This window comes from Pectinophora gossypiella, chromosome 2 (assembly GCF_024362695.1).
Source record: "Pectinophora gossypiella chromosome 2, ilPecGoss1.1, whole genome shotgun sequence".
In the NCBI taxonomy this organism is placed as follows: Eukaryota; Metazoa; Arthropoda; class Insecta; order Lepidoptera; family Gelechiidae; genus Pectinophora; species Pectinophora gossypiella.
The window spans coordinates 11,901,353-11,917,799 of NC_065405.1; the positions used below are offsets into that span (position 1 = coordinate 11,901,353).

The 16,447-nt window shown below is 36.1% G+C and overlaps 2 protein-coding genes across 2 annotated transcripts; both read right to left on the reverse strand.

Annotated features, from left to right (window-relative positions):
• Window positions 1-777: 777 nt before the first annotated feature.
• Window positions 778-10,012, reverse strand: LOC126373382 (trans-1,2-dihydrobenzene-1,2-diol dehydrogenase-like). The gene is made up of 6 exons (XM_050019546.1): window positions 9,873-10,012; window positions 9,199-9,403; window positions 7,604-7,895; window positions 3,664-3,910; window positions 2,863-3,016; window positions 778-1,554 (listed from the first exon to the last, which is right to left on the reverse strand). Exons 2-6 carry the CDS (start codon window positions 9,401-9,403, stop codon window positions 1,436-1,438), a joined length of 1,017 nt encoding a protein of 338 aa, XP_049875503.1. The 5' UTR covers window positions 9,873-10,012; the 3' UTR covers window positions 778-1,435.
• A 452-nt stretch (window positions 10,013-10,464) lies between these two features.
• Window positions 10,465-14,729, reverse strand: LOC126373338 (cystathionine gamma-lyase). The gene is made up of 8 exons (XM_050019474.1): window positions 14,591-14,729; window positions 14,281-14,430; window positions 13,834-14,030; window positions 13,625-13,715; window positions 12,901-13,168; window positions 11,899-12,051; window positions 11,580-11,754; window positions 10,465-11,182 (listed from the first exon to the last, which is right to left on the reverse strand). Exons 2-8 carry the CDS (start codon window positions 14,428-14,430, stop codon window positions 11,038-11,040), a joined length of 1,179 nt encoding a protein of 392 aa, XP_049875431.1. The 5' UTR covers window positions 14,591-14,729; the 3' UTR covers window positions 10,465-11,037.
• Window positions 14,730-16,447: the final 1,718 nt, after the last annotated feature.

The window sequence follows — 16,447 nt, forward strand, 5'->3', positions numbered from 1 at the left end:
CGCCGAAAGCTCCAAGTCGGCTATATTTGTAACGATAATTATGTTTGACATTCATCATCATTTTTGAACCATTTTATACAAAAAAAATACTTGTATAAATTATAAACCCTAAAGCACGCCCATGAATCACTCTACTCATTGGTGAAAACCGTATGAAAATCCGTTCAGTAGTTTTTTAGTTAGCCGCTTGTTCACTGATGCGATTAATGCCTGTTAGAATTTTACAAAATAAAAAATACGGAAATTACGGAAGGTACTTTAGTGCAAAGTAAATTATTGTATACTTAATTATAATATTATTGGTAAAAGTGATACTTTTTGAAAATTCCGTAACAAATAGACGGGTTCGCCAAATTCAATTGTAAAAAAAAATACAAAAAGTAAAAACAATTAAAACATGCAGTTGGGTTTGAACCGTGAACCTTAAGAATGGCGGCTACTGCTTTACCAAATGCGCAATTTAGAAGTTAGAAGTAGACTTCAAATTATGCATCTCTTTTAATAGCTAACCTAGTTCGCATGTGTGTGTGACAGCTTCGTGTTTGTACACAAATTGAAATGACACCAACTTTTGATGCAATGTTTCAATATGATATCTTCAGTAAATACTTCAAAATTGTAGCTTAACTTAAAGATAATGTATGTAAGATTTCGCCACCTAACATTTCACTGGGTCAGTACTCAACACTAAACGAATAAATGGAAAAAAATACGAAAACTGCAGAAGTAACGCCATCTACTGACGCAGCGTTACCTAGCTGACTGAAACACATCACCTTAAACTGTGCTTTCAATAATATTTATTTAAATAACATAGATTAATATTAAGTATGTGTAAATAATAAGATACTAAACATAGACTTAGTATTTGTTAACATTTGTAAAATAACATGCTTAGTATATTGTCATGAAAAAAGCACTTTTGTAACCATTTCATTTTATTTTGGTGCAATAAAATATATTTGATTTAAAAAAGTGCCTCTTAGACACTATATAAATCATCATCAAGATGTATGAGGCTTGATGATTTAGTTAGTACGTACCTATGCTTAGATATAATGATTTAGTAATAACAATTGACCCATTTGAATTACTCATTTGTGTTGATTTAGTCTCTCCACCAACCCGCAGTGGAGGAGTATGCTCCGTACCCCCTCCGGTTGATTGAGGGGAGGCCTATACCCAGCAGTGGGACGTATACATGCTGTTTATGATTTATGATGTAGATTAGTCTAGCAAAATAATATCGGCAGTACATTTCTTTGCCTATCCGACGAGGTACTTTTTAGAAACCGAAGAATTCCCCTTATAGTTGGATTAAATATGTACCTACCAGCGCAGCGCTGTGGATTAGACAAAAAAACATCCTATATATAGGTAAGTATTTAGAACTTTAAAGATTTTTAAATTATTAGACTGTTTATAGGTAAAAGATTTATGGATATTCAACATCGTCCACGTCATAATGGACACCGACTTGCTTACGAACCGTGTCTTCCAATTTGGCCAATATTAGACTGTCTTTGTGGGTCATTCGCGGCGATTCCAACAGTCCTGCGAAATAAAAACAAAATAAGAATAACAAGCCAATACGGGTAGGAAAAATCCTTATAAAAAAATTACTTATAAAAAACTATCACCAAATACTACATCGTATCAACAGTGGCTGCAAGTTGTCTTTGATTGCTTGTGGCTCTGCCCACCCCATTAGGGATTACGGGCGTGAGTTTATGTATGTGTATGTATCACCAAATACTAATAATCACTTTGTGATCCCTAGTTTGGTTAGGACATTACAAGCTGATCACCTGAGTGTCTGAAAGTAAGATGATCCGTGCTTCGGAAGGCACGTTAAGCCGTTGGTCCCGATTACTACTACTGATGTAAGTGAGCAATCGTTACATGAGGCTTGTCAAGGACCTTTGGCGGCACAATCATAACCCTGACACCAGGGTTAATAAGGCTGGTATTCCACCTCACAACCCACACGATAAGAAAAGAGGATATCACCAAATATCACGAAAAGTGTCGCCACATAATCACGTGTAGTCAATATTACCAAGTTGCTTACGTCAGAAAGTAATTTTGTTCTTATCTATGTTATATTGAACCTTGCGTGATTATTATAAGCACGAAAATATTATCTTAACTTGGCTTGCCTTTGCATATTATTACATCATATCATGTTATGCCTACTATTCATAATGATCGTATGCCTGTTAGTGAAGTTCGTAAATCATAATTGTGTAAAAACTCTACACTACACTGTGTAAAATGACATTTATGTTATGATTTGAAGAGCTATGCACAAACGCACTTTCGCATACCATTATGCTTACATACATACATAAACTCACGCCTATTTCCCACAGGGGTAAGCAGAGACTAGATCGAATTCCATTTGCTTCGATCCTGACACACTACACTATATACACTATACACACACACACTACTACTATTATGCCTACAGTACCTATTTAAAAAGCAGTCATAAAACCATTCGAAACTACACCTAATAGTGTGATAATTCTGTCTAAAGTTAATAATAATTTGATAGAAACATCCGCCATACCGCCTCTGTATGTGGAGGTAAAGCTTACAGCACACAGAGCCTGGATAGAACAAGGAAGCTGGCCCAGCCCACTCATCATCATTTTTCCGGCAGCATAGAATAAGGATTAATACTAAGTATAGAACGGCAACTCTGCTCCCCACCAGCGGTTGAGGTAGGTTTACCTCACCCCTTTAGTCTTCAATAGTATGGGCGTCATACGTCGCACGCACAGATGCGCGTGTGCGAAAACGTCGATGTATCTGTGTAAAACGACGCGTCCATCAAGCTTTATAGATACGTGAACTAACCTTCCTTTATGCACCTGGCCACCTCAACAGCCTGGTAAACCAATCCAGCGCTGTTCCCGAAGTTGCATGACAGTTCTGTTGAGTGTAACGGGAACTTCTCTACTGTTCCATCCACCTTCACTAGCTCCGTGGGGAAGTGGAAAGGATCGTTCAACTGCAAAAAATATGTTATTTATCACTTTCACGGACACATGCCACAGGTCTTTCACCTTTCATTCTTCTTCTTTGTTAGGAGGATTACCAACCTCAGCAACCCTGGTCTCAGGGTTATTATTGAGCCGCCAAAGGCGCCAAAGGTGTGTGACATGGCTCATGTAACGATTACTCACATCACATAAATCATCACATCACATCAGTAAAATAACCGGGACCAACGGCTTAACGTGCCTTCCGAAACACGGAACCTTTCATTTTTCTGCCTTTCATTCATAATAGTGAGGAATCGCTTAAGGAATCGGGACATCTTTGCCTAGGGGCTGTCCCGGTTAGGAGTGGTTTTTTTTTTAATTCCTAACTTCTAGTAGTTCCATGTCCCTCTTTGTAACTATTATATGTTAACATCTTGATATATGATGATGATCTTGATGTAAGTATCAAAATGTTAACAGAACGGTAAACTATAACAGTGATAAAGTACACAGAAATTGAAGACGATACAAATACTTTATTGCACACAGGAAATACAAAACAAAAACGAAAGAGTAGGTACAATACGCGGCCTTATTGCTAAGTAGCAATCTCTTCCAGGCAACCTTTGAGTATAGAAGATATACGGATATAGTTTATAGTTCTTATGCTTACCGTAAGTCGTCCCTTAGTGCCAGTAACAGTAGCTTTATTCCACAGTTTTACTTTAGAGTGGACGTTGAGAACAGCACGCCTGCCTCCGGAATATTCCAGAATGATATTATCCACCAGATCCACTCCATCTTCGTTCAGTTCCCCACGGGCAGTCACCGCGATAGGCTCGCCTTTAAACACGTACTGGGCAAACTGCAGTACGTAAACTCCGAGGTCCAATACTGCACTGCCTCCCAACTCTTTCAACCTACAAAATTAAAAGTCATCACTCACTCGGCTAGCCGCGGCTTGACTCTCATTGTAAGATAGCAGGTTCAAATCGAGCACAGGCCTGAACCACACCCCGGACACTTCATACAAACAACCTCGTTTTACAAAGACACTACACATTGACGAGCTCAGACGCTGCGCGCTGGTGGGGAGCGGAGAGTTCCCATTCTATAGGTACGTAGAATGTAGGTGTAGATGGTATTCCTTATTAGCGGCCGCCCGCGACTTCGTCCGCGTGGTTTCCGCGGTATGAACTTCCGATTTTTTAAATTGTTAACACAGTGTGTTATTCTGATGCATAAGCTACATTATCGTAAAGTTTCATTAAAATCCATTCAGTAGTTTTTGCGTGAAAGAGTAACAAACATCCATACTCACAAACTTTCATATTTATAATATTAGTAAGATTCTATGCCTGAACTAATAAAAAAATCCGAATTTGGTGTGTGTTCGACGTGATCGTGTTATGGTGAAAAGAGCCTATCGTCCTTAACAACAATACCATGTTAGAAAGGACACAATCTCTCTGTCGGATTTTATGACTTGCCCGGAAACACAAAATCAAATCAATTTATTTGCGAACAACACACAAACACAAGCAGCTGAACATGTTTATATTCGCTGCCAGTTCCGCATAGGACCTTATTATCAATTTATGATAGACATGCAGTTACAACAATACTGAACATCATAATTGTTATCATGATAACACCGTACATAATAAACAAGTTGGTCAATTATCACTATCATCTTATCTATCATTATCAGTACAGTAATTTATCATAACACACCGATGCCAAGGAGCCGCATTTGTATTATAAATAGGTTTACCAGTAGGGCAAACATGCGCATACAATTTTGTCACGGTCATTTTATCGATTCTGCCGTTATAATTATGTCGTTTTATCGATTGGTGCTAATTAGTGAATCCAAATAAGTCGTGTTGTTCTGTCAAAATACGAACAAAATCCCATGGCACGCATGTAGGAAAAAAACAAACTTACCGATTTCGACAAAATGTATTAAATCGATCGATAATTTTATCACGTTGCGCATGTTAGCACTGCTGAAGAGATTGCTAGTGTCAGTTTATGTCGACAAGTAATAGGCTATAGTGAATGATATTACGGTGTGGTTCTGCCCACGGAATAGAAGAAAGAGAGGTCGTCTGACTGACGTTGACGTCTGACTTCCTGCCCTGCAGGTTTTAATACCATAAATACATAAACAGTCTATATACGTCCCAATGCTGGGCACAGGCCTCCCCTCAATCAACGAGGGGGTATGGAACATACTCCACCACGCTGCTCCAATGCGGGTTGGAGGTGTTTTTACGGCTAATAGCCGGGACCAACGGCTTAACGTGCCCTCCGAAGCACGGAAAACCACAAGCCGATTAACATTCCTTTGTACTCACAGAGTCCGCTTACCTAACCTGAAGATTTGACAGGTACGGTTTTTACAGAAGGTCTGACCTTCCAAACCGCGAAGGGAACTCCAACCCAATACAGGTTAGGTCACATACCTCCGAAAATGCATTTCTAGGGAATGTGTTTCCTTAGCGATCTCAAGTCAACAAATTAGCGCTACCTAGCGACTAGTACTTATAAAGTATTCTGTTCTAACTATTAGTTAAACATCGCCACAATAACCCAGTCATTCACACTTGAGGTAGCAACGTTGGTGGTTGACAACGATAAAGACAATACCTGTTTAGTCTGAACAAGCTTGTTCACATTAATTACCATGGCAACGGTTAACAGCCTTAACAAGGCCACTGAGGTCAGCTTTATCATGCGAAATTTTCACACATCGACGACTCTACCAAATAGACGCCTAATGTTCGAAAAACTGAGGTAAAGAGGCATCTTATTTCTGACCTATTTATAAAATATGTTGAAAAATACCCCTTTCGTCTATTATTACGAGTCTAGAGGCTGTATCGTCAATGTTCCCACGTAATTAAGCCAATTAGCGTCATATAATATGGTAAAATATTGCCGTATCATTCTACGTCAGATTGTTTCGCAATGTTTCATCATGAAATAATGTTTTATCAAGAGTGACGTCAGCTTTTAGGTACTTAGATGAACATACGCGTATTATCCCTTGTGGGATAACATGTCATGAAAAAACACTAGCTAGATTTTGGTTTTTGTTTCTGAAGATAAATATGATAGATCACATCACTAATTTAAGAGCCACGCTCTTATCTGTGTAGCATTCTCCATGCTATTTTTTAGGGAAAAATAGGGCAGTGGGTTCCCTCTTGCCTTCCGCTCCGCAGTACTCTGTCTGACGCGAGTGGGATGGCGCCCAGAGTAGTCTATTTCAAAGCCGTGCTAGGATTCCTGTCCTCCGCCTCTGAATAGTACTGACAGAAATATGACAGATGCAATACATAAATTGATTCAAATACAAAGTAATTTATTGCAAAATTGAGAACTTAGTCGACTTTAAATACTTTTATGTACGGATCTACTATCTACGACTTTTCCGAGGTGTTAGCGATAGATATTCAGTTTTACTTGCCGTCACAAACTTTGGATATGTTTTTGTACATAATAAAACATTGGATCCATGTAACTTGTAACTTATGTGTTATGGTGATTATGATAAGTAATAAGTTATAAGTATTAAGAGCTACTTCAAAGAATCCTTCATTAATGATAATGAATTGAAGATACAAACTACCTATAATCCTATAAATGATTACTAATGATTATTCAGATATCACGATATCAATAACAAGTTAACAAGTCAATACAAGTGGATCATTCAGATAAGGGATCCACAGTCTTTATACCTACTTATCGATGCACATTCGATTGAACCTTGCGAAAAAATCTAAATGAGCCCGTAACAAATGAGAGGAATTTCTATGAACTCTTAAAAAAATGGTGTATTTTTACAGAGGTAAAATGACGTCCGGTAAAGCTTAAAATAGGTTTCATACACGTGCGTGTATAATTCTGTGTATCACTACTATAGTAAAGTATTATATTATTGTACATCAATGGTATCACTACTATAAATACGCATGGTGGGAGAACTTTTTTTTGCATATATACAACCGAACATACCTACCTACCCACATGCCGTGTTCCTATGCCTACTACCTACGCCAGCTGTAAATAGCTTCGTAAAACGCATTGCCGGAATCATTTGAAAGACTGAAACCGGCGTTTACATTGTTGTTTTATTTTAGTGACGGTGTTAGAAAAGTGTTGGAAAAAGAAGGGGGAGGCCTTTGCCCACCAGTGGGACATTAATTAGGCTACAGAAAAAAAATGTGTCTTTAAAAATGTAAGCGCTTTTTTGAAATGTCACATTCGGATGTGATTTTTGTTAACAAAGCCTCGCAATAGACACGTTAGTTTCAATCCAGGTAAACATTGGTAGTCCTGATTTTAACCGGATTGAAATTAATTCAAACAAATCGAAGTTTTATTGAAGAAGATCACATCAGAATGGCGATCGATTTCTTGTGGACGAGCGAAAACTACATTACTAGATTATGGACGGCAATGCGGCTCACCACCTATCACGTTGGTCTAACAGAAAACTCGGTGAGGTTTGGGTGACGGTGCGGGAAGAGCGGTGGATTGATCTGACTACACCAATTGGGATATAGTCGTGAGAGCTGTGAACGAGAACTTTTTAAACATACCTTAATCTATCTACCGCTGCTATTGGCACACCGAAGTTTACTTCAACGAACAGAACATCGCCAATTTTACCATCATTAATGTCTCTCTCCAAAGCTTTGTACGCTGGAGAGAAGCGAGACCAGACCGCTTCCATCAAGAAGAGTTTCTTCTTCTCAGCTAGATTGATCAGGCTTTGTGCCTGTTTGTAGTTCAAACATAGCGGTTTCTCGCAAAGCACGTGCTTCCCACTTTCAAGGAAGAGCTTAGTCAACTCATAATGATGAGGATTTAAAGCTCCAATGTAAGCCACATCTGAAAACATAAGTTTTAACCATATTCCTAGAGGCTATTTAAGAGCTAGATATTTAATTTAAAAAGTTTGATGTTGGATAAAGGCGTGACAACCACGAAGGCATAAAATACTATCTACGTTGACCCATTATCTCTGACTAAACAGACATATTTTGTAACCGATACAAACCAGTATAATTATCTATCTATTAAGTAACTGTTGATAAAATAACGTGCCGCCAAACAGGCAGATAAATTCACAATCGCACGCGACCATTCACTTACCTAGAGCATAGAATAAAGAATAATACTTGGATAGACCTCGAAAAAGACGGCGTGACGACTTGGACGCTTGCCGGAGGGACTAGCCGGAGTACGCACAGAACCGCGAAAAACGGCAAGTGATTTCGGAGAGTTAGTAGAAGTGCATCGTGCGAAAAAAACCCGATATCGTTCCGACATTTTAACCTGTAGTTACCCGCGCTCCATCGCTCAACGTTTCGCGTGCACCTACGATGTTCTTAGCGATATCGCTTTAGCAGTTCGTCTAAAACAAAACTTATCGATATGGTGACAATAAGTTTTGTTCGCTCGATATCTATACTGTTCGCAAACTCGGGTGTTTGATAAATACCGAATCAGAGTATAGAGATCCTACGATGCGTCAGTGTTTAGGGATTGCTATGATAATGTCTTACACAGATTATCTGACCCAGTGCGATGACTCTTTCCTAACGCTACAATTCCGCTCCAATAAATAGCTAAACCATATACCTACCTACAAACCATAAATCGTAAGAAACCCTCAGAAACGATTATCCCGTCGTAAGTCGGTTAGAGATTGAGGGTCAGCAAATAAGCAAGCAGTCGCCTCAAAAGTAACAAATCGTGAAGGCATGTATAGTAGTTATATCTATCTGATATAACTACTTAGGTACTTACCTATATCTGAAGAGCTTACTTGCGAAAATTGTACCTACCAATATTGTCGCGTCAGCATTAAAGCGAAATACACGTTTATCACGCATAACTAAGCGATTTCGCGAAATAGGCGAGTAAGTGCATGCAAGTAACAAGAACTATCGCTTAACAATACCTAGGCAGGTACCTATATAGTGACAACAGCCTCTATGTTAATAATACAACAGTAAAATGCACACAGTCTTGTTGTCAACTTCCTTATGTCATATTAAAGGAATTGTGTCGGCAAAGGTTTTTGGACATTACTCTTAATGACATTTCAGAATTAACTTAATTAACATGTATTTGCTAAAAAATCTAATTTTTTCTTCTTGCTTTTTTATTACATCAGAATGTCTCTTACCTATATCACTGCTGGTAGCCAAATCTTTGTAAGAATCAAATACTTTGCTGATATTGTGAAGCTTTGCAAATTCTGCAGCTTTGCTTTTGTCACGAGCTGCAACGGCAACTATACTTTGATCTCCCTTATCTGGGTACGAGTTGAAAGCCGAGGCAAAATCGTGACTGATCTTACCAGCAGTTACAATACCCCACCGTAGAGTCATCTGCAAACACTATATAATTATACCAGCTACAAAATAAAACCAATTTAGATATTATTGTGTGAGTCAAAGAACTAACATGCCCCCAGTTTCTTTAAAATTATATTTAATTTTTTTTTAACCCTTATATGTAAATAAGTGGTAAGTTATTCTTTTCAGAAACAAATTCTTGTTTATCCCTATTCTAACCTATCACAACTTACTTAACAAAGTATTGTTTTGTATTAAATATCAGTTAGGTACGTCATACGTATATTCATTAATTATCGTCTTATCGGTGCAATGCGGCGACTCTTGACTCTCTCTCTTATAAAGTTATGTTATAAATGAGTAAGTACTACAACAAAGTTTTCATCACAATTTCATGTTCAAAATTGGTCTAATTAGGAAATAATTTATACCCCGATAGGATATTGAATCTTTATCTACCATTTTACAACATTGTAGGGAATGAAAATGTTTATATACATACCTTTGAGAGTAAATAATTAGGTATTTCACACGTACAGTATTATTCAACAAATTGATAATAACTAACATAGAAACAAAGAAGTTGAAAATTTGTTTCAACTTCTTTGTTTCCGTTTCTTTTTCCGCTTATCAACAAACTGTTGCTGTTATCAAATCAACCATCTGTCAACATCAACATTATCGGTCAGTTCAGTTCGCGTTCGGTTGGGTGGGAAAAAATAAAAGGTAGGTACGTACCTACCAAGTACGTAGGTACGTACAAAAGTGTATGATCAAATCAAATAAAACCGAACTTTTCCGGTTTTTTGTTCATTTAATAATATAATTAACGTTACAAACATTTTTGTAAGTTGTAAATATTTGATTTTAATCATAGACATCATCTTTATGATTTTAACGTTATAGACTTTAAAAGTACCTATCTCTAGTACCTTTTAAGTAAATGTACTTCAAACTTTTTACAACTGAAAAAATAATGTTTAATAAATGTGTAATCTACTTATTAATATCATTTATTTTCAATAAGCTAATAAATAATTAATGAAATATTTTAGTGCAATTGCTAGGTATTTACATGCAAAGTGAAACAAATATTTAAAGCAATAAGTGTTTATGATTGTAAAAATATATTTTTAACAGACATAAAACCTCACCTACATATTCAACTCTCGTCAGTGTCATGATATAATAAATATTTTAAATATAGTTTAACAATTATACTATATGAGGTAGCGAACAACAGACCATTTGACACGCAATAAAAACGAAAGCCTCAACAAATGCACCAAGTTAACCTTATTTGAACTGATTTGTTAACCTCACTTGACTTATGTTAATTCATTCATTGTGTAGTCTAAGCAATGTTCGCTGGAATATGAAACAAGTGACAAAGATTCATACTTGTAATACTTGGTAGAGACCGAAAAGAATGCTGGTTATAAAATCATACTATTACTTTTAATAAAATAAACAATATTCATAATTTATACGTATCATTTTCTCCAGATTCTAACAAATATTAATTATTATGTAAATGCACATTAAAACCGATAAGGAACATAAACTAATTTTAACATTGATTTAGATTTGATAAATGAGATAAAAATAACAAAAGTAAATAAATAAAACTGTGATGAATTACTTAAGATTAATATCACACGTAGCTATTAGAACGTTGCTTTAAAAGCTTGATCTAAGTCAGCAATAAGATCTTCAGTGTCTTCCAGTCCAACTGAAAGCCTGATTAAAGAATCCGTGATTCCAAGTTGAGCTCTTTGCTCTGCAGGTACTGATGCATGAGTCATAACAGACCTAAAAAATTGAATTATATATAATTATCGTTATAAATCTTCGACTTCTATCGTGTGGGTTGTGAAGTGGATTAACAACCTCATCAACCCTGGTGCTGCCTGGTGCTACGTGCTTACATTAGTAACTAGTAACCGGGACCACGGCTTAACGTGCCTTCCGAAGCACGGATCATCTTACTTTCGGATAATCAGGTGATCAATCTGCAATGTCCTCACTAGGGTCTTGCAAAGTAATTTTTGTGATTTATCCCCACCGGGATTTGAACCTGGGATCTCCAGATCGTGACCCCAATGTTCAACCATTCAACCATTGGATTACGGAGACCGTAATATTAGGTATTATGGTATTAATTCATAAATCTACACTTATAAACTTTCACAATCATAGAGATACTTACGGTAACTCAGCCAAACTTTCATATCCTCCCAAACTTTCAGCTAAGATAAATACTTTCAAGGAACTTAAAAATTTACGCGACTCCTTCAAGCCACCGGAATGTTTAAAACTGAACACCCCTGAATGACCACTTGTCTGCTTTTTGGCAATTTCGTGCTGTGGGTGCGATGGACGACCTAAAAAAATAAACTTTCAATATTTTAACAATCCACACAATGAGCGCGTATTGCAAAACTACTAGTAAGCAAAAAAAAATGTAATTGGAAGATCCTCATTTTAGGTAAATTGATTGCGTTATTATTGAGTTATTATTTTGTTACCTGGATGCAAAACTTCGGTCACTTGTGCGTGATTTTCGAGCCACTTTGCTATAAGTAGAGATGACTTCTTGTGGTGCTCCATGCGTAAAGCTAGAGTTTTCAAACTCCTGTTGACTAAATAGCAATCCATTGGCGACGGAACGACTCCCAAAGCTGAAAATAGATATTTTATTAAAACAAAAATTAAAACATTTTATTACTCTCTTAAAAGTCTCAATACTAGTCTAGAACATACAGCGATAGTTACGTCACATGTAAATTAATCATGTATGACATGGCATAACCAAACCAGTTTCGCATCAGAGGAAAAGGTAGATGGGTCAAAGTGGCCCAATTTATCAACAAAAACAAGATGTTTGGGTCGTATTTGGGTATTTTAAATGTAGGTACCTCAGCTCATATGCATTTGGGAACTCAGTGATTTCAACTATGATAATATAAACAAAAAAAAATGTGATAATACTAGCTTTTTTCGACGTAACTTATTGTAGGTTTGCCGCAGATGGCATTAACTACCCATTTAATTGGCCGGACAAACGATAATACTAGCGAATGCCCGCAACTTCTAGCAATTGAGTGGGTTTTATGCATTTTCAAGACTAATAGATAACATGCTCTACAAAAACTGGTGTCACCTTACACATAACTGTTGCTCTACCACAAACATGGACCCACTAGGGTCGATTAATTCTTTCAAATATTTTTCCTCTCAGACGACGCCCTGAGCCGAGGTTCGCGCCCAACTGGGCACCCTCAGGCCTGTTGTCTTAAACGTTGTACCGGGTGAGAGCCTTCAGCGCTCCCCATTTGTCCGGCCAAGTAGTTAATGCCATCTGCGGCAAATCTACAATAAGTCACGTCAAAAAAAAAAAAATACCACAAACATTGCATCCATCACTTTGCATTAATGAAACCCACATATTTTACATAAAATTGACGTAAAAACTGGTGTTCTTTTCCTTAAACTTTGCACTAGTCAAACAAAATTAAAATAGATCTTACCGTTTTGTAAAAAGCGAAGTTTATTCCCCAATTCGTCATCGTTAACAATTGCTGCTCCCATTATAACGTCAGAATGCCCATTCATGTATTTTGTCAAGGAGTAAACAACAACATCTGCGCCAAAATCCAGAGGCCTTTGCAAGTACGGTGTAAGGAAAGTATTGTCAACAACTACAATTATGTTTCCTTTACTTTTAGCAAGATTTGTAATAGCCTTAATATCGATCACTTTCAGAAGTGGGTTTGTTGGAGTTTCTATCCAAATCATCTAAAAAATATCAATTAGTGTACAAGTGATATATAATAATTAAGTAGGTACTAAACAGATAAGAACTTAATATCAAACAAGCAACTTAAATATGAAGGATTTTTTTCAAGAATACTAAATCTGTTCAGGGATCCCGGCAAATTTTAATTTATCTTTATTACTGTGATTTCCTTGGCAACAAATACCTACCTACTTCGCTTTAACAAAGATTGTTTTTAGAAAGAATGTTATGGTTAATCGATTATAATATTACGTAGGTACGATTGCGCCTAACTGCAAACTATGAATGTTGTCTTGTTTCGAAACAGAGTTATGAACTGATAAAGCGCAAGAATTCAATACCATTATTGAATACTTGATTTAGATGGTTTAAAATGCTAAAATTTATTTTTTAGGGTTCTGAACCTGAAAAGGAAAAACTGAACTCTTTTAGGATCATTTTGTTAGTTTACTAACCTTAGTGTTCGGTTTAATTTCTTTTTCTACTTCGTCAATTTTAGTAAAGTCCGTAAAGGATACTCCTACATTCATTTTCTGGAATACGTTTCTGAAATTTAAAATTTGAATGTTTGTTTATAAGTACACTGTAAAGTTTAGATCAGGCAACTTTGCTTGCATCTCAAACTTCGATCAACTGATTTTCTATAAGGAAACAATAGTTTTACCTGAACAATCTGTTGGTACCACCATAGAGGTCATCGCTAGAAATTACATGATCTCCATGGCTTAGTAACGATACCAGTACAGTTGTAGCTCCTAGTCCAGAAGAAAAAGCTAAACCATGCTTTCCTCCATCTAATGCTGCAAGGCACTCTTCTAAAGTGTTCCTTGTGGGATTTCCAGATCTTCCATATTCAAATCCCTATAAATAAGGAAAATGAAATGTAGGACACGTTGTACCATTGTTCACTATATTATTACCTTTCGCAACCATAATTAACTATTTTATTCATAGCGCTTTTCATATATAATTCAGTTTAGATATTATTCAGCAGTTATGACACGAGTATAATATATACGAGATGTGCCTATGGTACTTTCTCATAGCTGTAAGAGTAAAAACGCCAACAAAAAATATTTCCCTGAAGAATTTATCAGGTGAAATTTCTTACCGTGTGTTCAGCCGGCGCCGGTTGCTTGAATGTCGTGGATGTTACAATAGGTGGAACAACAGCTGCAGAGTTCCATTTTTCCGGCTCTTGGCCAGCGTGAATAGCAAGAGTGGCAAAACCAACTTTTGGTGTGAGGAAACCGTCAGCCATCTATATTTAAAAAATCAGTAATGCAAAAATGAACCTCTTTTGAAATTATCCATTGTCAAGGTTATGGTGTGATAGTGAAACGTGCCAAATTACATCATGTTGTAATTAAAAATTCATTTCAAAATTAAATAAAGTGCACTATTGTGTTAATTATTCATACCTTGTTATAATACCTTTGCCACTATTTACACAATTGATCACAAAAAAAAAATTGTCGTAAATTAATACGAATTCGCACACTCAAGCTATTTTAGCACCGGCCGGGATGAATGTGCAATGCGAAGTGGGCTAAGGTAATGTCAAAATGGTATTTATATGCAAAAATAAGTGTTGCTACTAGTAAGGCATCTGTTCAATGCTTATTGCTATTGATGGCTATATAACAGCCTTAATTAAAAAAAATATGGAATTATAAATTTGATATTCCTTAAGAAATAGCTCCGAATCTTTATGAACAGTGAACAAAAGAAAAACTCATATATTTAATCTTTAATTAAATTTTTTACATATAATTAAAAGAAGTTATGTGATTTTTACGATGTTTACGGTTTCTGGACAACTCTAGACGTAGGATATCACTGTGGCATGTTCGTTCTATGTTTATTTTTTGTCTACTCGAATAACAGTTAGAGGAAAATTTAAAACGTATTCTAATTTTAATATATAAACTCATGTAAGTTATATTTTTTTCTGATTTTAATTATTCTACTTTTGACATTATATATTATGACATCAATATTCATCAACATAAACATTTTCACGTCCATGAGTGGCAGGAAACGAAGAGTACTCCAATTTCCCGCCAAAGTGTGGAAATGAATGTCATTACTTTGAGTGAGAAGAATTCATTACCTATACCTAGTGTTGGGTTCTTACCCGGAAAATTCCCGCGTTTTGGGAATTTTCCCAATTCTGAGGGAAAAAACCCGAAAAATTCCCATTTCAAGGGAAAATATTTTTTATCGCATATATTTGTATTAAAAGTAAGGATTTCCAACAAAGACCATTTAAATATAATGTATGCCTATTTATGCCCAATTTATCTTCTGTCGTAGTGTCGTATGAACTCTTAAAAAACTTAAAGGAGATCATCGGACTTCGGCCCAGAAGTCAAAGTGCCGGCCAAAAAATAATTTTGCTATATTCCGTTAGATCTTATCCATATGAGCATTTATTACTATGGCACCAAAGCTGTAGGGTCAATATCTTCGGTTTTATTCGATTTTAAAAAACTGTATTTTTCATACATTTTTGGTGAAAATTTAAAGTGCGGCCAAGTAACAATAATGGTATATATCCTTAGAACTTATCCGTCTGAGCATTTATTACTATGGCACCAAAGCTGTAGGGTCAATATTTTCGGTTTTATTAAAATAAAAAAAAACTGAATTTTCATACATTTTTTTTGAAAATGTGAAGTGCCGGCCATGAAACAATATTTGTATATCCCGTTAGAATTTATCCATTTGACCATTTATTATTAGGGCACCAAACGTCTATGACCATTATTTTGACTTTTGTTGGACTTAACGTTATAGTTTCTGTGTGAAAAGTGCCGGTTAGCAAAAAACACATGTCAAAGCTATCGAGAAGATACATGTAAACATTATTCACTATGACAAAAACGTGTATGACCATTAATTAGTTTGGCTTTTGTTGGATTTAAAAAAAACTTGATTTTTGATTCATTTTGTATAAAAATAAAATATAACAGGCGCGTTATTTAAAGGATCGTCAGAATGTTTATTACTATGGCATTAAACGACTATGACCAATATTTTGAACTTAATTCGATTTTCCAAAAATCAAAAAAAAGTTTTATCTAGTGATAATGGAACTATCTTGCGAAAGGCGTAATATGGTGGTCGTCTTTTGAAAAATAGGTTTGCGTTTGACCACTACCTTACCTGATGGTGATACACGCTTAAGAAACTACTAGTTTTAAAGAAAAGTGTATACAAGGAATAAACAGTGGGGTGATAGAGGTACCTACTATGTTATCGGCCGAGTAGCACCA